This window comes from Corvus hawaiiensis, chromosome Z (assembly GCF_020740725.1).
Source record: "Corvus hawaiiensis isolate bCorHaw1 chromosome Z, bCorHaw1.pri.cur, whole genome shotgun sequence".
Taxonomy (NCBI): domain Eukaryota; kingdom Metazoa; phylum Chordata; class Aves; order Passeriformes; family Corvidae; genus Corvus; species Corvus hawaiiensis.
In genome coordinates this window covers 31,881,046-31,903,900 of record NC_063255.1, presented here as the reverse complement: position 1 = coordinate 31,903,900, position 22,855 = coordinate 31,881,046, and the positions used below count along the sequence as shown (strand labels likewise).

General features: G+C 41.4%; 1 protein-coding gene across 2 annotated transcripts in view; it reads left to right on the top strand.

Annotated features, from left to right (window-relative positions):
- GAK (cyclin G associated kinase) overlaps window positions 1-15,923 on the top strand; it is a 68,246-nt gene extending 52,323 nt beyond the window's left edge. For both annotated transcript variants that reach the window (XM_048291006.1, XM_048291005.1), the window contains exons 23-28: window positions 1,130-1,264; window positions 1,586-1,705; window positions 4,287-4,499; window positions 6,426-6,574; window positions 7,729-7,905; window positions 10,444-15,923. In XM_048291006.1, coding sequence (XP_048146963.1) covers window positions 1,130-1,264; window positions 1,586-1,705; window positions 4,287-4,499; window positions 6,426-6,574; window positions 7,729-7,905; window positions 10,444-10,545 — 896 coding nt within the window. In that variant the 3' untranslated portion in view covers window positions 10,546-15,923. The remainder of the gene's footprint in view (window positions 1-1,129; window positions 1,265-1,585; window positions 1,706-4,286; window positions 4,500-6,425; window positions 6,575-7,728; window positions 7,906-10,443) is intronic.
- Window positions 15,924-22,855: the final 6,932 nt, after the last annotated feature.

Below are 22,855 nucleotides of genomic sequence, written 5' to 3'. Positions count from 1 at the left end.
TAAGAGGATTTGATATCAATATTTACAGAATGTAAAGTTGAGAAGCTGAGACAAGTGAAAGGCTGTGATGTAGTAGTTGAAACAGTCAAACCCTCAAAATGTCATTGCTTTTTTAAGGATGGGTGGGTTTGGGTTTAGAAAGTTATGTCTGTGAAATGTCTTAGAGCACCACTAAATGTTCTGGCTTTACTGAAATATCACCTCTCACTCTAGCACTGACTGTTGTTGTAGCATTAAAGTAGGGGTTCCATTCAAGAGCTGTCCTGCTTCACTGTAAGTCTCCAAAAGCTGTGCTTAAGAACAATGCTCAGAACTGTCATGCAGCTTTGAGCGTTCCATACATAGCATATCTCGTTCTGAGGATGGCTCACCTCACAGTATGTGTGAGTGTGTAAGTGGAGAATCATTTGCAAGCATCAGGGATGGCAGTTATATCTTTAGGTGGGATGTGGCATTTTCCAGGAGTTAGTGGCAGCACCTTGCATGCTTTTAAATACGACTTTTTCATGTCATGGTGGGTTTGTTTTGCATGTAGAAGAGCGATTTTTATCCATGGAGCTAGAGATTCTTAACCTTTCCCCAGAAAAAAACCCATTCTTCCTGTATCCTGGTCTTCAATTCTGTGCATTTGTTTGTGTGTTACACCTAAAAGGGTCTATTAGTTGTCCAAGAGGCCCCTTTGTCACAAGAGGCTTAGGTTAGGATTACCTGCAGTTTGAACTGACCTGGCTTCACCTGTGTAGCACCCAGACTGCTGAGTGATTAAGAGCACCATTCATGAAGCACTGCTGCTTCCCGCTTATCTGCTGTGTTGTCAGAAACAGCAGCATGCGCTAGACCTGTACCTGAGCTAGTCCTTTTTGTCAGGAGACCTAAGCTGTTAAATTCAAAGCATTGCTTGTGCATGAAAATACTTTATTTATGAAGTGTGTGGGATGTTTTAAAATAGAGATGAAGGAATCCCAGTGGTAAAACCCTTCTGAGTCCTGCTTAAGACTGCACAACTGTTATCAAGAGATTTAAGCAAGCTGTGCAGCTGACAATGTGGTACCCGTTCTGTTGGAATTGGTAAAATATGTTGTTGTGATGGTTTTCTTAAACATAAAAATATTTCTTTTTTCTTCTGTAGGCAATTTGACACCAGAGCCACCTAAAATATCATCATCTACAAGCCACCCAGATCTCTTAAGTGGTTGGGATTCTTGGGCAGATTCCTCAACAACCAGCAGTGTAGCATCACCACAGCTGAAGCCTGTTTGTGAAGGTATTATGAAATAAAATGTTTCCATTAGAGGAGTACTCCAGACTGGGTCAGTTTAACCACCTGAACATGTCTTCAAGCATTTCTGGTTTGTTGCTTAAAAGCTCCTTTAGTAAGGCACTCATGTAGTTTTTCAGATTTAAGTTCATGACACAGGAATTAAATTGTTTCAGTTCTCTGTAGTAATGGTGATTCTTGTTGTGGGAAAAGATGTGAAGCAGGATGCTGGGGAGGTTTGCATGAGGCATTGTGGAGATACTACTTTTATTCTTTCCCTCAATTTCCAAACAGACCAAGTACGTGATGTGTTTTCTTATTATTCAGGCCAAGCTTTTACCACCGGAAGCCAGTCCAGTGTGTCTTCAGGTCTGTCTTTCAACCAGGCGAAATCTCAGAACTTTGATCCTTTTGCTGATCTTGCAAATCTGGGATCTGGTCTTCCAGGTGAGATCTTACTTTTTTAGACTATACTTAGTGCTTCTACTGTTCGATTTGCTTCTTGTACCAATAAATGTTACTGACAGCCTATAAAGGAAAGTTTTTCCTTTTAATTCTTAATGACCAGCTTGAGGTATTTGCTGAGAGCTGGTGAGTAACAAGAAAAGATTGAATCTTACAGATATTGTGTGAAACATCCAGAATAATATTTGAGAAGATAACTACAGCTAACAGTGATATAGAAACAGTAAAAATAAGCAATGCTTCAGAATCTAGTTGAGATGGTAAGAGAAACCAGGAGTTACTGATTCAATAAGTGAGCATGAGGTTTCTTACCTTGCATCGATTAATACTGTTCTCAAAGGATTTAAAATGAAAGCAGGATTAAGTTAGTTAAATTTGTTAGTTCCAAAGTGACAATTGTTTTCCTGTTAGTTCAGTACTTTGAATTCAGCGGACTTTCATAGCTCTGCTACTCAGATCTACCGTGTCTGTAAGATGAGCACAAAGTAAACCTCTGTGTGCACACCAGTACCAAAAGCATTATGAACATTTGTCAGTTTGCAATGGAGGGCACAAGGAGTTCTGGAAGATAAGACACATTGCAGAGTAACTCCCATTCCAGGGTGTTTTGTTGGCCTGAAATTCAGGAATTAGTCCTGCAGTATTCTCAAAAGGGCTGGAAAAAGGAAGGGCAGTGAAAAGAGCGGAGGTCCTTGCATTTCAGAACCTATACTACCATAACAAATGTGACCAGCTGCCCAGAATACAAGGAATGATTCAGAACAGCCTAGTGTCACTGAATTGCACAAACCTGCTCTTCCCTTAGCTTGGAGCCTGTTGCTTCCCTGTTGCCTTGGAAGTTAGTGTTCTGTATTGAATTGAGTAGCAGTGGAATTCTTGTAGAAACACTAGGTAACATGCAGTGTTTGACTTCGTGTTGTTGCTTGTGCATAATCACTGCCAAAATTCTGGTGTTGAAGCAGTACCCATGAGGCTGCTTTGCAGTAAACAATTTTCAAAAATTTTCTAGTTTAATAACTCAGGTTAATACAGATCGTTAAATATACAGATAGTGTGACAGTAAAAAAGGTCAATTTATCTTTGACTTGAAGATGTAGGTATAGCCTACACTGAATCCAGTGAAAGAAATCACACTAATTTTAGCAGGACTTAGGTCAATTAATTATTCTTTCAGTTAGCTTCCAACAGGAAAAATGACTGCATTAAAAAGTAGCCAGATGTCGTTGTCCTAGTTAACGTTTGCAAGCTTGAAATGAATTTTCAAGTCGTCACAAGAACTGTAGTTCAGTTTTGGAATACAACTGGAATGCCCACACTGTGTTGTATTTTTCATGGGAGTTTTTTGGCTTCCTCATACAAACCATTGTTCTGGAAGAAAATTTGAGAGTTCAAGCTGCTTAATTATGAATGCTATATAAACCCAAAAGAAACAGTAGCTAAAAGTAGTTAATAGTGGTGTATTAGCATAGTGGTAGGATACCAATAGTGCTCTGTCCTGGTTGGTGTTATCACACTCTTCCTTAGGAACGGTCTTGTATCAGAAAGTAGGAGTGTGGTGTTGAAAAGTTTCTGTGAGCAGTGAGGCATTGACTTGTCCTACAGGAAGAATTCGTTGACCTTGGAAACTGGAATAATGAACGTAGAATGCTTTGAAAGAATAAGAGAAATAGAATTTTTCAGTATGCAGGGTTATTTGCTCTGACTACTAACAAATTTTTTTCTGTAAATTTCACAAGTTATCAATGACTGAAAACTGAGTTGACTGCAATTGAGTGATTTCATGAAAAAACAGTGCATTCCTAGATGTTATTAGGTGTTGTATTGCAACACTGGGTTTTATCAGGTGTGGTATTTCAAGATACAGTATGGTATCTCGTACATGGCCCTGCGGAGACATCGTCTTGTGCAAGTTAGAACTACGAGCAGCCGCTACAAAAGAAGAGGTATCAGGAGAGCTGAAGTGTGAGCAGCCATTTTTGAAAGAGCAAGCCAAGTTTACATTGCTGTGCATACCCAGACAAGCTTGGCCTATGCCACAGCAGGGTGGTTAATGTATCTCCTGCAGGCTGCTGTGCTTTTCTTACTCATGTGCAGTATTCCTTGTCAATGCTGCTGTAGAATAATCTTCCCATCTTCCTTTGAAAGCATTCATTTGAAAATAATATCAGCCTGTTACCTTTTTTTGTAATTAGTTATTTATTGTGCACTGCATGTTACCAGAAGTATAATGAAGTGGGAGACAGAGCTACTGTCACAACGAAATTATCTACTGGCCTGACACATGCCTGACCCTTCAGATAAAGGTGCATGTTTTTGCTAAAACTGACAGTCAAGACCTTGAGTTGTAAGAGAAGAACTTTAGTAATGCCTCCAGCTCCTGCCATCCAAGTTACTTGTTAATGAGACTCTTAACTTCATTTACCCACACTTTCCTGTTGTATTTTGTCTTGTATGATGGTATCGCTGTGAGCTATGTGGTTATATGTCAAGACCAAACTGTCCTACTCGTGTTAAAAGGGTGACAGGCACTGAACTGACCAACTAACTTAGTATTTATTGTTAGGTTCATCCACTGGTGGACTTCTGGGTAGTGGATTTAGTCAGAAGACTGCTCCATCTCAGAAGCTGGGAAATCAGTGGCAGAAGTCCCCGAAACTACAGAGTACTTCATGGCAGTCCCGGACTAAGTCCAGCACAGCAGCTAAGCCCAACTACACAGTAAACTTGAGTGTTATTGCAGGACGAGAAGAAAGAGGAGTCAGAGCCCCAAGCTTTGGTAAGTTTTCTGAATGCATATTACTTGTAATGTCCCATGTTGTCTTGGTTTTTGAGACAAAACTTCAGGAGGAAACACTCTGGAATGAGTGTTGCTCCCCTTTTCCTCCATCAATGAGACAAATGGGTCACAAGGAGTGAAAGTGGGATAAAGAGACCAAACTTTTTATTAACACACAAACAAAACAGGGTAGAACAGGATAAAAAAAAAGCAAGCTCAAAATACAACAAATTCTCAGAGAGGGAACAGACACCTGGGCTTGGACCAGCCGGGGCCGCCCCTGCAGGCTCCCTGGACCAGCAAGGAGGGAAGGGAGGCAGTGAGGCAAGAGGAAGGGAAGGGAAAAAAGAACAAGAAAAAAAGCCAACAGAACCTTTTCCCAGCTAGCTGGAACACAAAGGGAACCCAGAAAAACAGCACAGCGCTCCTGAGCCCTTGGGCTGAACATTTCCACTGCCCCCTCGGGTCCGTGGCTCTGGCCCCGGGTCCATCTTAAAGGCACAGCGTTCTTGGGCATTGAGTGGATGGTTAAGGAATAAAGCGGCTTCATAACATCACCCCAGGACACGTGTGAAGTTAGTTAGGTGTGCTGTTACCTGCAGAAGCGCTTTTAACTTCATATTTTTATTTACATTTAAGTTGTGTCTAGTAGAAAACAGAAAAACCCTTGCCAAATTTGGTATCCTGCTTTTCCAAAGCTATCCCAGTACGTAACAGACAAGCTGAAGATGGCACAAGTGTATGCAATTTTGGGCATAAAGTCTCAAGGCTGTAGTAACTTGCCCACATGCGTAGGGGTTTTGTGTCACTGGTTTAGAGTAAATTTGATCCATCTGGGGAGGCATGATTGATAATGTTGCTTCATGTTAGCCTATTTGTGATACACAGGTAAAGGGATACAGTATTTTTCCTATCTGAAGCTAGAAGTAGCTAGTCTTGAGAAACATTGAGATTAAAATGACTGAAAATTCTTGTGCTTGAACGAGATACAGGGACAGGACCAGTCCTTTAAGGTGTTCCAACTGAATAGGCAAACCTAGAGTTACAGGGATAGACTTGGCCTCTTTTATATGAACTTTATTGGTAAATTTTATTTTCTGGTGTTTGGTATTAGGATTATGCCTCCCTTAAACTGGCATGTAAGTGAATAGCAGGTACTTCTTAAGGTGAAATTATTCTGTTGATCCATATCTGGGAAGAGGTGTCAGGAGAGAGAGGCAGTGGGCATAGGCTGCAGCATGGGAAAGTCTGTAGAACAAGACAAAAAAATCAATTGGCACAATGAAATGCTGAAGAAAGATGGTGTAGTTCCTGTCCCTTGAAAACAGATGGGCCTCAGCTGAACAAGGATCTAACAAATATGCCTAGGTGTCATTGCTTTGAGTGGGGATTGGACTAGACAACATCCAGAGGCCTCTTCAAAGTTGAGTTATTCTACAGTTCTCTGAAATTTGTTGGCTCTGTAATGAATATTCATGTTGGTGTTTTATACCTTCATTATTCTGTGTAAGTTTTGACGTACTTAGGTGTTGACTACATGCTTTGAATGAGAATATAGAGTATATGGTTACTTGAAAAACTGCCGCGTAGTATTTGGAACTAACTTAGAGTGGAAAAATGGAGCCATTTCCAAAATCATGGATAGTTGTGTGCTCCCTCAAATCTACTCAACTGTTTTAAAAAGGAGGGCATGCAACCATTTAGTCAGAGGTTAGCATGTGAGGTTGTCTGCTCTGCTGGACTGAAAGTTTGTTAATGATCCATTTTATTTCTATCCTTCTTAGTTTTGTGGCATCTGTCATCACAGAAGGGTATTTATCATGGTAGTGATAAATGCCATCCAAGTGAATATAAGTGCAATATATTTCCCCTGTAAATGTGTTCTCCTGTGGAACTTTGCATTTAATGTTTTTTCTCCTTTCATAGGTCAAAAGCCAAAAGTTTCAGAAAATGACTTTGAGGATCTCTTATCTAATCAAGGATTTTCAGCAAAATCTGATAAAAAGGGACCGAAGACAATTGCTGAGATGAGAAAACAAGAGATGTCTAAAGATATGGACCCCTTGAAACTCAAGGTTTGTTTAACAGTGATTTTAAGTGAAAATCTGATCTTATGCTTAGAACTGCAGATAACAGAGCAGAAGGATACAATGACTAACAGAGAAACTAATGGTCATGGTTTAGAAAAGACGGATTTAGCTGATAATACAAAAATATACATTAAAAATGAGGCATGTGGGAATAGCTGTCTTCAGGGTGACCATGTACTTTCACTTTCTGGTTAACAAGTGCTGCTGCTGTCCTAAGATATTACTAGAAGGTGCAATTCTGGAGGTAGGCTGTGTAACTAGTTTGGGAGGTGTTCCTTGCTGTTCAGATTTTTTTTGATGCTTTAGTCATTGATAACTTCACATATTAATACACTTCCTGTTTTGTGGTCTTTATGGGTGCTTTAGAAAAGTTTGTAAAAACTTCAGAGGGATGCTGAAGCTTGTTTTCAGAAAGTGTCCTTCCTGAAGAGAGAGTGCATAGCTTGTATGGGTAGCTTTTAACACAAATCACCACAGATGGAAATAAGTACAGATATGTACAGATACTCTATCACTACTGGTGATAGAGGGCAGAGATTTTCATACTATGTAAGTGTTCAATGAAAACACTGCATCCCTATATCATGGCTTGAATATTGCTGTTAAAGTCTGAAAAGTTACTCTGATTGACTTCGGGGATATCTCAAAGAACACTTCCATTTGTGCACCTCTGCAGGTTGCTTAAGTAAACATGAAATATTAATAGACTTGATCTTTTGCACAAAGCTTGTACAATAGAAGTTTTAAAATATATTTACACTTTTGTACAAATCAAGTAATACTTTCAATATGCATGCCCTGGCAGGGACAAGATGAATGTAATATCTAATTGTAACAGATGTTTTAAATTACTCCTGTCAGTTCTCTTGCCATTACTTTTACAGGGGTTTGTAACATGTAACTGTCTCATTAATTTCTCTTGCGGTAACTGAATTTCTTCAATAAACTAGTTACAGTGAGCTATTCCCTAGTGGTAGATGCAAAATACCACTTTTGGGTGGCTAAGACAATTGAATGTGGGGAGTGAGTGCAGTTGGACAACTGTACTTGAGTCGTGATCATACAGTCTTGCAGAGAGTGAAGATCATATCTGTAGAGGCTGAGAATGCATTCACTTCTGTATATTCTGATTTTCCCAGATTCTTGAATGGATTGAAGGAAAGGAGAGAAATATCAGAGCATTAATATCCACTCTTCATACAGTGCTTTGGGAAGGGGAAAATAAGTGGAAACCAGTCAGCATGGCAGATTTAGTAACTCCTGAACAAGTAAAGAAGTACTACAGGAGAGCAGTGCTTGTGGTTCATCCCGATAAGGTGAGTGTGTTCCTCTGATCTTCTTTATTTTAGAAGGAATACAAACTGCTTTTATCACACCATACTGGTTACTGGCAAATGCCTTGCTTTTTGATCAGCAGCCTAGATGTTCTTCAGTTTGTTTCCAATGTCTTCTGAATCTACCTACTGCATTCAGGTAGCACAGGATTATTCTTGTCATCCTGACACAGCACGGAATTCAACAGAGAAGTATTAACAAATGAAAGATCCCACGAAGGTTGTACTGAGCATCAAAGTCAGTCATGCTGGGTTCTGACTGACAGCTGGCAGATTTCATGCTGTTTAGTGGAATCTGTTTCATTTCTGTGAGCTGATACTTCAAGTTTTTTAGAACTAATATGGAAATTCAGGGGCTGCCACAGCAAAACTGGTAGGAAAAACCTGCCAAACCTCATTTACTAAATCATTTTTACTTGCAGAAGTAAACTTACTAGAATGAACAGATTATTGAATGAAAAATATGTAATGAATATTGCATTGCAGTTGTCTTTTTAAAAATACTTAATGCATCCCAATGTTTCAAGGTAGCTTCTTGTTCTGAGCAGTTGCATTAGATATAAAGATAAGTATTGGATATACCTGGTTTGAATTTTCAGATTTGCATTCACTGGTGAGTAGTAGTCTAAATCCTATGTTATCTGTGAGAAATGAGACAACTCTTAGAAAGATTAATTAATTGAAAACAGAAAAATCGAAAAATTACAGAAATTAGAAAAATATAAAAATTTGGGATCCTATGGCTCAGTAGATGGTATGCCCCAGGAGCGCAGGGATTTGAGATCTTCTGGCTGAGACAGCACTAGACCTCAGGTAGAGAAAAAGAACTTGCAGTGCTGGGCTGACTTTTAGCTGGTCCAAAGTCAAAAAAAAATTACTAATAGCTCCTTAATAGGAGTAGGCTTTTAACACCCAGCACCGACGTCTCCCACAGCTGGTCTGGAGAGAGCAAGAGGGGAAAAGAAGCCTCTCGGCTTCATCCTTTTTATAGTTTTTGCGCTGCCCCCAGCCCGCCCCCAGCCCACCCCTTCGGTCCAAAGCGATTGGTGCTTTCTCTTTGATGGATCATCTCTGTCCACCAATGGCTCATCGTTGTCGGGGGGGGGGGGGGGGTGTGGTATTAGTTGAGATAAGGGGAATACAGTGCCATCATTAAAATTCAGGTATTCAGGTTGCCATTGAGCTTGCCTGCAGAGTAATGGCTCTGTAGCTAAAAATAGCTGCTGGCTATTAAGACTGGGTGGGGTTTTGGCCTTGGAATCAGAATGCAAGTCCAACACATCTCAAAACACTTGTAAAAGTATACAGTAAACACAGGAAAGGTAACTCTTACGGTGTGTAGGTGGTTTGAAGTTTGAGAAGGGGCAAGTTTGTGATTTTTAACTGGGAAAGTTTTAACTGGGAAGGGTGCAACTCTCTTAATAAACTACTTTGAACAATTGAAAACACTGATAATGGAACTGGATTTTTGTACCTGGGCTGATGGGTTAATTGTAGCATTCAATTTAAAGATAATTAACTCAAAATTAATTAATTAAAGCACTTAATATGCAAAGACCAAGCACAAATAGGGATTTCATGTATGACATTATCTTGTGTCCATAACAGAAAAAAACATAACATTTTTTGGTTTTTTAATTCCCCCTGTCCCTCAGTGTTCTTGGCCATGTGACTTCTTCCACCTTTGTGGTGGTTTTTTAGGTGTTTTCTTTAAGCCCCGTAACACATCAGGGTCAGAACACAGCTCTCTTTAAGCCGTATTTGTCTTCTTTGTTCTTTTATTCTGCCACTTATCCATTAAAGCACTCTCTAAAAGGGTGAATAAAGTACTGCAGGTGGCAAAAGCTAAGCAGCAGGAGAAGGGGAAGGATACTGGAGGGGGCTCTGGGATTTCCTTTTCATGTTGGAGAGAACCATCTTTTGGGACTGGATCTTTATGAACCACAAGGGTTGGATTGTGTTGGCGCAGAGTCAGGGCTACTGTGAAACCGGCAGAGAATCAGGAGCATACTATCTTTGAGTATGGAAGCAAACACACAGGAAGTGCTATGGCAGTTATATTGAGTCTTAACATCATTCACAACCAGCAACAGATTTTTCTCCAGGGAATCCCATTCAAAAGAAGTTGTCTTAAATAAGACTCAGATTTTATTGTTGTACACTACTGCAAGATCTCTCAGGAAGCAATTCCAAAAATTACTTAATTTGATTAGTAAGTAATAATAACTAAAACTATTTATGAAAAGAACAGCTTTGAAAACTGTTTTTAGTTAAGTTTCAATTATTCATGAATTGTACTGAAAGCTTGAAGATAAAGTAAGGAAACCAAGGATTTGGATTTGTTTAAATACTCATGGCAAGCTTTGGATAAGGTTGGAGAGGGTTCTGTGTCTGTAAAATTACATTCACAAAGTAGTCTGCAGCTGTTGAATAAGTGCAAATATAAAAAGAGTGGGATATCTCCTAAGTGACCTTATTCCTTATATTTTTATGCTTATGGTACCTTCTGTTTGTTTCCAGGCCACAGGACAACCTTATGAGCAATATGCCAAAATGATCTTCATGGAATTGAATGATGCATGGTCAGAGTTCGAAAACCAGGGATCAAAGTCCCTTTTCTGAAGCTTCACCTTTCACAGAACTGCTTCCAGAAACTGGAGCTGAGCATTGTTATGACTCCATTGCACCTGAGATTTATGAAGCGCTTTTCCATGATTTCAGCACAGTTTCTAGTCATGCACTTAAATGTGGGGATGTATTTTGTAAGATGTAGAGTACAAAGCATTACATAGATGCATTAAGACAAAAGCTGCTGAGTACCTGTAGAAATCACAGTCTGGGAGTAAAGGTTTCTCTTCAGTTTTGTATAAGAAAAATTGAATTTTAATGAAGCTAAATAATTCCTGATAGGCTAGTATTAGTTATAAATCATTCCAACTTAACTGATCTTTGCTGTACCTCTACCTTCCCAAATTTGTCTGTTACTTTGAGTAGTTTTGTGATTCAATTTTGATATTTGGTGCCTGTCGCCTTAGTTAGCAGCAGTGAATTTGCTTGGCTTATTTCAAACCTAAGGGTGTATATTTTCATCTGTATTTTATATAATCAATCTGATAATCAGTCTGTAAATAATGTTTTCTGGTAATATGTGTGTTCCCTACACATAGAGTAACAGTTGTTTAGTCAAAAAGACACCACATGCGGGAAAGTCAGACAGGGTTGTTCTTGATGAAATTTTTTTTTTTTTTTCATATCATGAATCTCAAAAGAAATTTTGACTCTTAACGTCTGCATGTTCCTGCTGTTTCGTTATTTATTGCAGTACTCTGACCTGTGCTTATTTTCCTAGTTCTTTAAATGGTGTCTCTTGCTTCTGAATTCAGTGGAATGTTCCTTTTCAGATACTCTGATAGAAACAATGTTACTCTGAAACTTGAAGTGTAAGCACAAACCTTTTACTGTGCTTTGATTTGTCTGAGTATTAAATCACTCATCATCATCTGGAGAGCATTTAAAGTGCTTTAACAAACGTTTTGCTGCATGTTTTAACTTCTGTATTTTTGAGATACGCATGGCATCAGTGCATGTGAAAACATGGTGTGTCTTGGTAGACTGTTGAATTTCTGCTCACCTATTTCCATGCACTGCTTAGTGCAAGATGAGTAGAGACACAACGTGGTAACAAAACTTGCCTTGTTTTCTCATCCCTGTTCAGAAGGCACTTTTTCACTAGTGCTGGGGTGTATGATGCAAACGACCAATGACTGTTATACTCTGTGTAATAACAAAATGCAATTTTCATATCAAGTTTGAAAATGTTGAAATTTAGTGCTGGGGTATTAAATCTTCAGCAGCAGTCTCTTAATACCGTGCAGTTGGGCATTCAAGGGGATATTTTGATCACTTGCCTTTTTATATATTTTTGCATGCTTAACTGAGAGGGAAGCTGTATTATTAGCAGCTGAGCAACATCTGAACAGGAAACACAAGATTCTAATGCCACCTGAAAGGTGTGTTGGAAGAGATTTTCCACTGCTGCGCCAGCCTGAGAGCTGATGGGTTAGAGTCTGCTGAACATTTGCAATGTCTAGTCTCTAGCTCTGATAAAACACAGTTACTTATTAACCTCCGATCAAAGGTTTTGTTTGTGTATATTTGCATATATATTCAGCTGCTGTGATTTTTTTTTTTTTTTTTTTTAAGATGAAGCTAGGATCAGTTATGGATCAGGAAGGTTATATATTATTCATAGCTGCTGTTGTATTTCAGTTACTGCTTTGAAGCAGTCTTAAATCTCAATAGATTTCTTCATAAAAATATGTAATTTGCTGTCTGATTTAAAGTAAGAGTTAATCTTTTTTCCTTTGGACACTTCATTAATTCTTTGTATATGTGTTCTGCATCCATGGAAATTAAAGGCTTCTGCTGGTAGGATAGGTTTGTGGGAGACCTGCATGGCTCTTTACAGTTCTAGGGCAAATCATATCTAGTAATAGATTTAAAAGGATAGATGCAGATATATAATAAATTTGTAGTGCTATATACAGTTGAGAGATAAAGCATTTCTGAGGGAGCTGCTTAGAATAGGGAGGGACTGCTTTAAAAACCCATGTTCATTCAGCACGTACAGGCAATTTAATTCTGAGGCATACATTTTTAATTGCTCTTTTCTTGAGATATGTGTTTAAAAAATTAAAACGTGAAAATTGGGAGGAAAATATCTTCCTCTGCTGTGTGTATTTGGTAGCATTTTCTGGATGATGTCTACACTAATCTTTTTTAAATTTCTCTAGTCTCGCTTGCAAAATCATCTTGAAACATCAGAGGAGAACCTTAGATGTGATTTAAGTAAGCAGGGAAAACATGAGTGCAAGTATTTTACCTGGAACTGAAGATGTCTTGAAATTAGCTCTCTCTTTTTTAAATTATGGAAAATCAAGACATTTGGCTGTGGATTCTTCCAAGAGCCATTACATAATTACTGAAACTTCAGTCAGGTTGACAGAGCCACTCAGCTTATTTTATGGCTTAGGCAGCTCTGGTTCTCAGTGGGGGAACTGACTGATTTCTCTGTCCTGCTCCTCTCTACGTAGTTGAATTTTGCTGCTAAGAATCTGGGAGACACTTGGTTTGGTAAACCGATAAATCTTGACAATGAAACTACTTCAGGTAGGGTGTTTTGGTTGTTTTTTTTTTTTTTTTGTAGGTGTGCCATTTATCTGTGTTACATACAAGAATGTGCAAACAATGGGGATTTCACTAAGGTTCTGTAAGCAAACTGTAATTTGGAAATTAAAAAAAGTTCAAGTGGTGAATATAAACATAATAAACTGAAGTTTTGTTTTCTGTGAAATACAAAGCAGCATGAGGACCATTAAGTGTTTCTTTGTGTAAGGCTTTTATGTTAGATACAAGAATCTGGGAAGAGGGAAGTATATTTCATATAAATGTGTATTGAGTCTTAATGTCACTTTTATAGGAGAGGGTCATTTGGAAGAAAAAGTCCAGCAGTTGTATGAATTCATCTTAAAACAGTAGAAAAAAAATGGTAGAAAATCTGGGAATGAGGGCTTTTCAACCTTTTGCATGCTTTGTACTTGGTCGTTGTCTGTCTGCTCTATGGGCTAGGAGTGCACTCAAATGATTACACACACATTTCACTGTAGCTGTATTCTTAGTGTCCACAAACTGAAAAGCTTTTAGAACGGGCTTCAGAAAAAATAATTAACCAGTGACTTGGCTGGATTCTCTCTTTGCTAAAAATGTATATTTTCCATTCATGTTAATTCTTCACTGCACGGTTTTGAAGTGTTGAAGCTGTGCCCTGGATGCTGGACTTTGTATCTGCTTCTGCTGGCTATGAAGCTTCAAGCTGTTGCCAGCAGGTTGATACTGTGCCTACCAGGCTTTGCCTGTGGAACTTGATGTTCTCTTGTGAAGCACCTCCTTGACTCTTGCAGCAAATCGTGGTGCCTGCTGGCCCGTGTTGGTTGTTCCTCTGTCTGGTAACAGCACCTGACTAAAGTCATGCACTGTTTGCAGCCTACCAGAGCTCACTTTCCAAAAGTAAGGAGGCTGAGATGGTTATTGCAAGGAAAAAGGAAAACAGCACAAGAGAGATTTAAAGGAAGAGTAGAGAAAACCACCAGGGCTCTAAAGTACATCTGAAATACTGTTTTCTAATTCTCTGTCCACTGACCTGTTGCTACCTACCTCTGCTAAAAACAGGTCTGGGCTAGCAGAGAACCTGGTTTGCAGCCTGCTTTTCCAGCCCTTTTAGAATGCTGCTGTCTGACTGTAACAGGCGGGAGTACCAAGGGTCCTTAGCTTTTTTTCCCCCCAGAAGTTTCTGTAAAGCAGGTTTAAAAAATGATTGGGCAGGTTTCCAGTAGTTACTTTTTAATTAAATTACTTGTGTTACATTGCTGTTAGATCTGGGGAGTCCAGCAACATAACTTTTAAAACGGAGATCTGTGAAGAAGAATTGGTGTGCAGAGTGTGTGTGGCTGGAGTCTCTCTGATAGAAGCAAGTGGTGTATTTTATCCTTGATGGAGGAAATCAGTTGGTGTCTTCAACCTCGGGCATGCCTGTTTGGTGTTTCCTAGTGCTGTCAGAGTTCCTTACGAGCAGCAAAGAGTGTTAGTGGTTAGTTAGACAAAAAGCCTGGAAGGAAAAGTTCTTCAGCATTGTTAGTTGGGTCAAGTTCAGCTATTAACTAATCAATGGTAGCTTCTTCAGCTACAGTACAGGAAACAGTACAGAACAGGAAACCTCCAACAGTGCTGTTGAAGTGCATATCCTTGGAACAGTGGCAGAGTCCTTGGCGTTGTACTTGTGAGGGTAGCTAGTGCTCATGAAAAATGCCTTGTTTACCTCCATTTTCTTGGTAATTCTGGACAGTTCCTCCCATTTTGTGTTGCCAAGCACAGAGCAGCAGTTTGTTTGTGAAAGCTACGGGCACAAGATTAGTATTTTGCACAAACCAAAGCGGAGTTTGAGCGTAACAGAAATCTCATCAGGCCTTTGGGGCTGCTGGGTTCTGTGCACCTTTCCACCTCCCGAGGCCAGACTGCAGTTTCCCTAGCAGTGGCAGTGTTTGCATACTTGCTGGCCACTGCATTCTCTGCTGCTCACAGAAGTGTTTCAGGGATAACATAAATGTGGAAACTTGTTGCTCCTTAGCTGTGTCCTTAATTGTCTAACAATAGCAGTGTAACAGCTGCTTTGTAAATAAGCTCAAATAAATCTTGTATGAGTCAGTTGACATTTTCTGTCAAGAACTTGCAGGTGATTGACCTGCAAAAGCTGTAAAAGGAATGTATCACTTCCCACTCTTTTGAGCCTGTCTCTGGTGCAGAGCAGCTCTTGCACCCAGAAGCCCAATGACGACGAGCTGACCTCTGGTTCTGAACTTGATCAATCTTGCAATGCTTGCTTACTCTCTCTTTGGGTGAGCTTATCATGGACTACAGTTTACACTGCATTAAGCTTCCAACATATGCTCCAAAAATACGAATTCAGTAATTTTTATGAAGGATACATGTTGTCATAGAAGTTTTTATTACCAAAAGGGGATTAAGAGGCATTGTGGGAACTCCCAAAACTCTTTAGTGGAATGTACTGTATATTTGCAATGTAGATTTCTTGTAGTGATTGTCATCTCTCATAAGGTCTTGGCTTGCTCTGAGGTCCTTATTGTATTTACCTGTAGTTGTGACTGTACTTTCAATACCTGTGTTTATTTTCTGATTTGGAGTGTGTGGAAGGACAGAACAGACACTCAAGTCCTGTTTTTGCCATCTTTCAGGAAATGCAATGTACTGTGTAATTTTGCTACTAGTGAAATGAAACTTATACCTGTATGTATATAAGGTAAAATAGTCAAATTAAGCCTTGTTTAAAAGTAGATTTAATGTTTGGTACAATGTCCTTGAACAGATTATTTTGCTTTGAAATGTAGTACAATTTGACCAGTGATCAATTAAAACAAACAAAATAATTTTGTATGTTTCCTTCTTTACCAAGGGAGAAATGGCCTGAACACCCAAAGCATTTCCACTGCCTCTTCCAGAGCAATCTGCAAATGTTAGAGAAGTGGTTCTCATTACTATGTTCAGATTGTCTGAACCTGTTAGGAGCTAAGCGGCTCTTCAGAAGTGTCTCTCCTGTTGGAGAGGTGTTGCTGCAGTGTGCCCTGGGGTTTGGCAGCTGCATTTTCTAAGTGCTTGTGTTGGGTTGAGGGGGTCCTTGCACAGGATCTGGTGCAGTGCTTTTCTGTTGCCCAGGGGAAGCTCTGGCCTGAGTGTACAGCAGTAATCAAAGAGAAGAGGGCAAGAGAGAGGACTGAGCAGCCTGTAGAGATGGTGGGGGGACACATCCGGTACTGAAGGACTGCAGATGGCAGGAATCTGAGGGAATGTGGCATGGCAAAGGGTGAGCTGCTGCTGGGAGTGTACTGACAGGGGGCCCAGAAGCATCTTTTGGCTCCATATTCTCAAACAAGAATGGGCAAGCAGGGTCTTTCATACATTGGAACAAACCACTCAGTGACATTGAGAAAGCTTATTTTAAAGTTAAAAGCACAGAAGTACAGGATTACCATTGGGGGTCCCCAAGGGGAAGGGTGAAAAACAGGAAGGTGAAGAGAATGGACAGGTATGACCAAAGAAGTACAGGTGGAAATGCATGGGACAAGAAAGAGAAGCGCTAGCAAGCAAATGCCTTTCTTTTAAGGGGAAAGGCCATTGCTACTGGATAATGTTTTTCATATTCTGCTTACTACTTTGAATAATCTGATGGGTTTACAAGAATTTATGATAGATTACGCAGTGACAAGCTGCTAAAAGACCTTTCTCTATGTATCACATACAGAACAGGCTGCCACTTTTGCTGCTAATCAGTTTTTTTCTAACATGCAAAGATGCTGAAAAATGTATGGATACCTACTTCTGGTCCTTCACTGCAGCAAAGGAGGATAATGTTAGTCAAGGGCATCTTTCTCTGCCATATGAAAGGCTTTCTGGCTACTGTGACGTGTATTTAGAAAGACTTGAATTAGGAGAACACAGAAGATAGAAATCCTGAAGAGTCAAGCTAGCAAGTGTCAGTAATTGCACCAGGTAGGCAGAATGCATTACAAAGAAATAGCATGGCCATAAATTCAGTATCAAGCAAAACAAACAAAACAGAGTGAATGGGGGATTAAAAAAAGGCAGCAGAAACACTCTGTATTCTCTGGTGTGCAGAGCAGCCTGTAGCAGTCAAAGATTTCCAAGTCTGCACTTGTAGATGCCTGACCTGGTTACTGTAGTGTGGGAGAGGATATGATTTGCCCTGCCTCAGCACTGCCTCTCTTACGAGGGTGAGAGGAAGACTTCTGGTAGAGTTTTGGTCAAAAAAACACTGAAGAAGGGGAAATGGAGCATGCAGATAGGTGAAGACTTGAACTAGAAGGATCCCTTTTAGTACAAACTCCTCAACTCCTTTAATCTGTAAAGCTGCTGGGTGTTCTGGAGTGGCTTCAGCTCTGGGCACACACAAAATGAGGGCTGTGAAGTTTTCCAGTATATAACAGTGTTGGTAGACCCAAGATTTAAGTAATTGTCTGTGTGCGGGTGTTTGGGGGCTCACATTTAATAAGGCCATTAGTAATTGGTGAACTGCAGTGCTTGTTTCTTTGCACATGGCTCTGGTGAGCAGCAGGACAGCACAAGTACTCTGTAGGAGATGGGATTGTCAGTGCACTGCCTCCCTGACAATATGCAGTGGGTTCAGCACACTTCTAATGTGCAAGAGGAAACCTGAAGAAACAGCTCATCCAGCTTGCTCAGGAAGCTACTTTAAATTACAAGCCTTGGTTTGCCATTGGAGGGGTGTTGCTGTGTGTACTGTGAAACACTGAGTGTTCCATAGTTTAGTGTGTGAGTTTGGTGCTCCTGCTGGATCTGCTCCTCTCCTGACCCCTGCTAGCCCAGTCATTAATGTCAGTCTCATTAGAAAACTCAAAAATGCTGACAGCATTCCTAGAAGGTGTTAGTGGAGTGTCTGATCCAAAGACTTTCCTCTTGTCACCAGTTCCAAGATTTCACATTACTTTGGGCTTCTGAAGCTTTTAAAGCAACGGATTCACTAGACTTCATGTGGAAACTGACCTCCAGGGAAGCAGAACCAGAAACCGTCACCTACAGCAGTTAGCTACTGTGATATCTCATAGCTCTTCCTTTCTTGCTGCACACCTGCTCTGTCCACATCCTAGCTGTGGCTCACCTTAGAGGCAACTAAGGTGCCAGGTTCTGTTCTAGGCATGTATGAACCACAATAACTGGCCTCCTACATCTTTTTTCAATGGATTGAATTAAGGCTGTTGAATCCAGTGTATATGCTATGTAATTTCATGCTGAGACATTTTTATATAGTATGGCTACACTTGTCGGTCGTACCTTTACTGACTCATCGTGAAACCAGGGATGAATGCAGGAGTTTTATAATATTTGTTTTATTACCAACATTTTTTTTCCCCTCAACTATCTTCACTGCCCTCCCTTTTTCTTCCCCCACTCACTTCTCCTCACAAGGCTTTTCTGCTGCTCTTACCATGAGCCTAACACGTTATTGGACCTGGAAATTCCTCACCTGCTTCTGTGCGCCCACTGCAGCTGTTGCCCCATGTGTGCAAGGTACGAGCCTCTGTCAGACCTCTTTATTTCTTCCCTTGTGTGTGGGACCACATGAGGACCACATCTCCTGTGGAGAGTTGAACTGCAATTGTTTACCATCTTCAGATATATTAAAGGATGTTTGGGGGTTTCTTCAAAAATCTTCCTAGGAGTTCATCCAAGGGGGAGAGGCAGAAAGGATGTCAATCTGTGCTCTGCTTTTTCTAATGCAGGCAGCTCTTCTTGGCCTGTCCTTGGCCCACCAACCCTCCACCATGTATAACCCCTCGTGGTGGGTGGCAACTTCATTGCTCCCCTGAATAAAATGCACCTGACTTCATGTGGAATTATTGCTCGTCAGTAACCATGTTTCTTTGTTTTGATTGCCATCTGCTGGCAGAATGATGCGTTCATCACCATTTCACACACCACATAGATTTTTTTACTACTAAGCCTTTTAAATGTGTTTGTGCAGTTTGTATGTGAATGTTGCAAAAAAGGGCTGCTTTTGGACATCTGAATTCACAGGCTGACAATGCCTGAGGCAGAACTCACAGCTCTCTGGAGCTGGAAGAGCAGCAGAGGCACACAGCTGCTCTACCCGAGCTCGGCTGGGGACTGTGCGGTGCAGCTGCTCCTTTTTCCAGAGAGGGCACTGCTGTCTCCTTTAGCCCTCCAGGAGCACACAGCTCCTTTTAACTCCTACACCATGAGAACAGGTGCTCCATTCCAAGTGGACAGAAGCAAGTAATCTATGCTGGAGAATGAGGCAGAGGAGACATGCAGCACACGAGTCCCGGAACTTTGGGTGGGGGGTTGGACGCACGGACTGGAAACAGCACAGGAGAGCACGGGGCTGTGCAGTAAGCACCCAGGTAGATCCCAGGGCTGTGCACTGCATGTGCTCAGCCTGTGGTGAGCAGATGTGACCGCAGCACACACAGGGAATATTTAGAATGCAGGTACTCAGAGAGCTGCACTGGGAGGAGGAAGGATAGACCAAAGCTTCCTGGCAGTGCGAAATGCTGTACTGTCCCAGCACCTGCTCTGAGTAAATGAGGCTGCCCTGACTGTTTGGCCCAGGCTGCTTCACCCATGTGAGGTTGTTGAGGTGACTGGGGTGAGGTTCCTGGGTGACTGCAAAGGGTACCTGCCTGCACGGTCCAGCACTACAGCCAGGGTTAGCAGCCTTAACAAGTGCTCTCAGAGAAAGGCCAATCTCTCACCAGTGTTCCTGTGCCCTACCATGAATGCCAGAAAATTCATCTGGTGGGCATCTTGAATACTCAAACTCAGGTTTTGAATCAAGTTCTGTCCTGGAATATTTCCTGTATGAAAAAAAAAGTCCACAGTTTCAAAGGAAAATTGATATGCATTTATTCATCCTTGTACAGAATGGTATAAAACTCAGCCTAACTGACAGCAATTCAAAAGGATTTGATACTAACAAGACCTTAAAAATAAAGTTTGAGTTTTACCTGGATAAATGATTGGAAACTGCATTTTAATATGATCAAGCATCTTGTGTAAGGTAAATAAAATCAGATGAGCTTCAACTTTTAATTCCATTGCTGTCAAGTGTAATGTGTCTGCTTCAACTGAGACGTGATAAATGAAGTTCTTTAATTTCAGTGCTATGCAAATAATATTAGAAGATTACTCCTGATGCTGGAAAATCAGAATCTGCTGAATTTTTCAGCAGATCTTTAGCATAGGCTGGAATTCCTGTTGCTGTCATCTGTGGTGGCATTTAATACTTCATATCCTTTTCCACAGGCAGACTGAAATGCAAATACATTTCCCAAAGACATTTCTCCTAGCAGTGTTAGCAATTTCTGCAGAAGCATGCATGTTAGCAGACCATGCTCTTATCCAGAATTGTGAAATGAAGCTCCAGTTCTGCGGAGCAGTGGTGTACCTTTTTACCCCTTAACAGGACAAAGGCTGCATCAGTTTTAGTGATCCCCACTGGACAATGAACAGGAGAAGGCACACAGCTACCTACTGTGCCAACCGTGTCCTCCTGCCAGACCCACCCCTGAATTTTCTCCCAGGAAGTCACTTGAGTTCAAGATAAAGAAAACCAAACAATTTTTCCTCACCTTCCTCTTAGAAATGGTTTGAGTGTTACGCATTCTCCCTCCCTACGTTGCTCTTGTGAGATGCCACCTGAAGTACTGAGTCCATCTCTGTAGTCCCCTGCATAAGGATATGGACCCGTTGGAGTGAGTTCCAAGGGGGGCCACAGAGATCATCAGAGGGCTGAAGCAGCTCTCCTGTGAAGACCTGGGATCGTTCAGCATGGAAAGAGAAGGCTCTGAGATGACCTCATTGTGGCCTTCCAGCACCTAAAGGATGCTTACAAAAAGGAGGGAGAGGGACTTTTGGAAAAAGCAGGTAGTGACAGGATAAGGGGCAGGAGTTTTATTGAAGCTCAAGAACCTGGACATGTCCTGGCTTCATCTGGGGCACAGCATTGCTCCTGAGCTGGCCTCTCCAACATAAGAAAAGGAAAAGAGCAAAAAGTTTGTCCTAAAAGGGACAATGCTTTGCTTGTAGCACTGGTTATTTCACCAGTATCTTGCCTTATCCCTTCCTGTACATTGCTCATTGGCATTTCACAGCATTTTCCAGGAAAATGCTTTGTGGATAATGGTTACTATTTTTCTTCTTTTTCTTGGGTACATTTAGGGAGATCTTTGTATGTATCAACCTCGCACATACTGGTAAGTTATACTTCCTTGTCTCCTGTGGGTCCACAGGATTAATTATATCATGATTATTCAGATTTGCTGTTTCTTTGTGTAAGAAACAATTTCTTAGGAAAGAAGAGCAACACAATTGCATGAACTAAACAAAACTTACACTAAAAGACATTTGAGGCAATAGCTCAAAGAAAAAAAGCTCAAAGCCACAGGACAAGAGCAGGCACAATTTTGCTGTTGCAGCTAAGACAAGCTAGATGCAGGTGATGCATCTTAACAGATTTTGCAAAGGTGGCCAAAATCAAGCAAAGATACATTTAAGGCCTGACAACTTGAGGTCTAATAAAGCAATGTCACGAAGCCCAAGATCTGTTGTTAGTATGTGTCATGGTTTAGTATAGTCTGGGTTTTTAGTTAGAGGTCTCCATCAGCCACGGAAGTGATTCTTTGCAAAGAGGTGCTTACAGCTTCCTCTATGACCTGACAGAACCAATCAATTGGCCAGTTTGAATATTGGCAACTTTGTTAAGCCACTTGAGAAGCTTGACACGCCTCTGTGATCCACATTTAAGAATGAACAAAGCACGGGAAAGCTCTCTTGCTTCTGGCTTTCAGACAGGTAACTGGGGAGCCTGTGCAGCCCAGCGGGGCCGGGCCAGGCCCTGTTCGGCCCAGGCCGGCCAGGAGAGCCATCCTGGAGCCGTGCGGCCCTGCGCCACCCACAGCCCCTCAGTGCAGGCCAGGCCCGCGGCCCTGCTCCGTGCGGGCTCCGTGCGGGCGGCGTGGCCCGGCTCCCCCCTCCAGTGCGGCCCAAATTCATCTCAGGCCGCTGCCCGCAAAGAGCAGGTGACCAACAGCGATAAGGGAATTCCAGCTGCGGGGCCGGGTGACATTAACCCTTGTAGGGCTGTAAGCTCCCTCCAGAACAGATGACGCCTGCAGACATCAATCCTCTCCCAAGTCGGAGGAAGAAGAGAGGTGGAGGCAAGTGAAGAAAACACCATAGAGACACCAAAGTCAGTGAAGAAAGAAGAGCTGAAACTCTGAGAGAGGAGAAAGAGGAGATGCTTCAAGCCTAGAAGCTGAAATTCTGTTGTAAAGCTATGGTGATGGACTATGACACATCAGAGTACCTGTTGTAATTTCATGAAAGCATGGGGGGGTGGAGCGTTCAAACTGCAATTGTGAGCAAAAGTACCTGTGCTGAAACCAGCAAATGATGAAGTAGCTGTGATTTGATGAGAAGCTTGAACAGAGAGAGATGGAAGTGATGAAGACCCTTGCTCCCAGGGAAGAAGACCTCTGTTCCTAGAGATGAAGAAGCTCCCAGAAGAGAACCTTTGCTTCTGAACAGCTCAACCTTAAAATGGTACCCCATCAGCTCAAGCTTGAACCCTCGAAAGCAGTTGTGGGGAAAGCTGTAAGACAAGGGAAGGGACTCTCACATGTGAGCAGAGAACCAACCCGGGCGGCTGTGTGGCTGTGACATTGAAGCCATGAGAGAACTGTTTCTTGTGGAGATGTCTCCATGAGCAAGAGAGACTCCTCTCCCTAAGTGAACTGAACAAGGT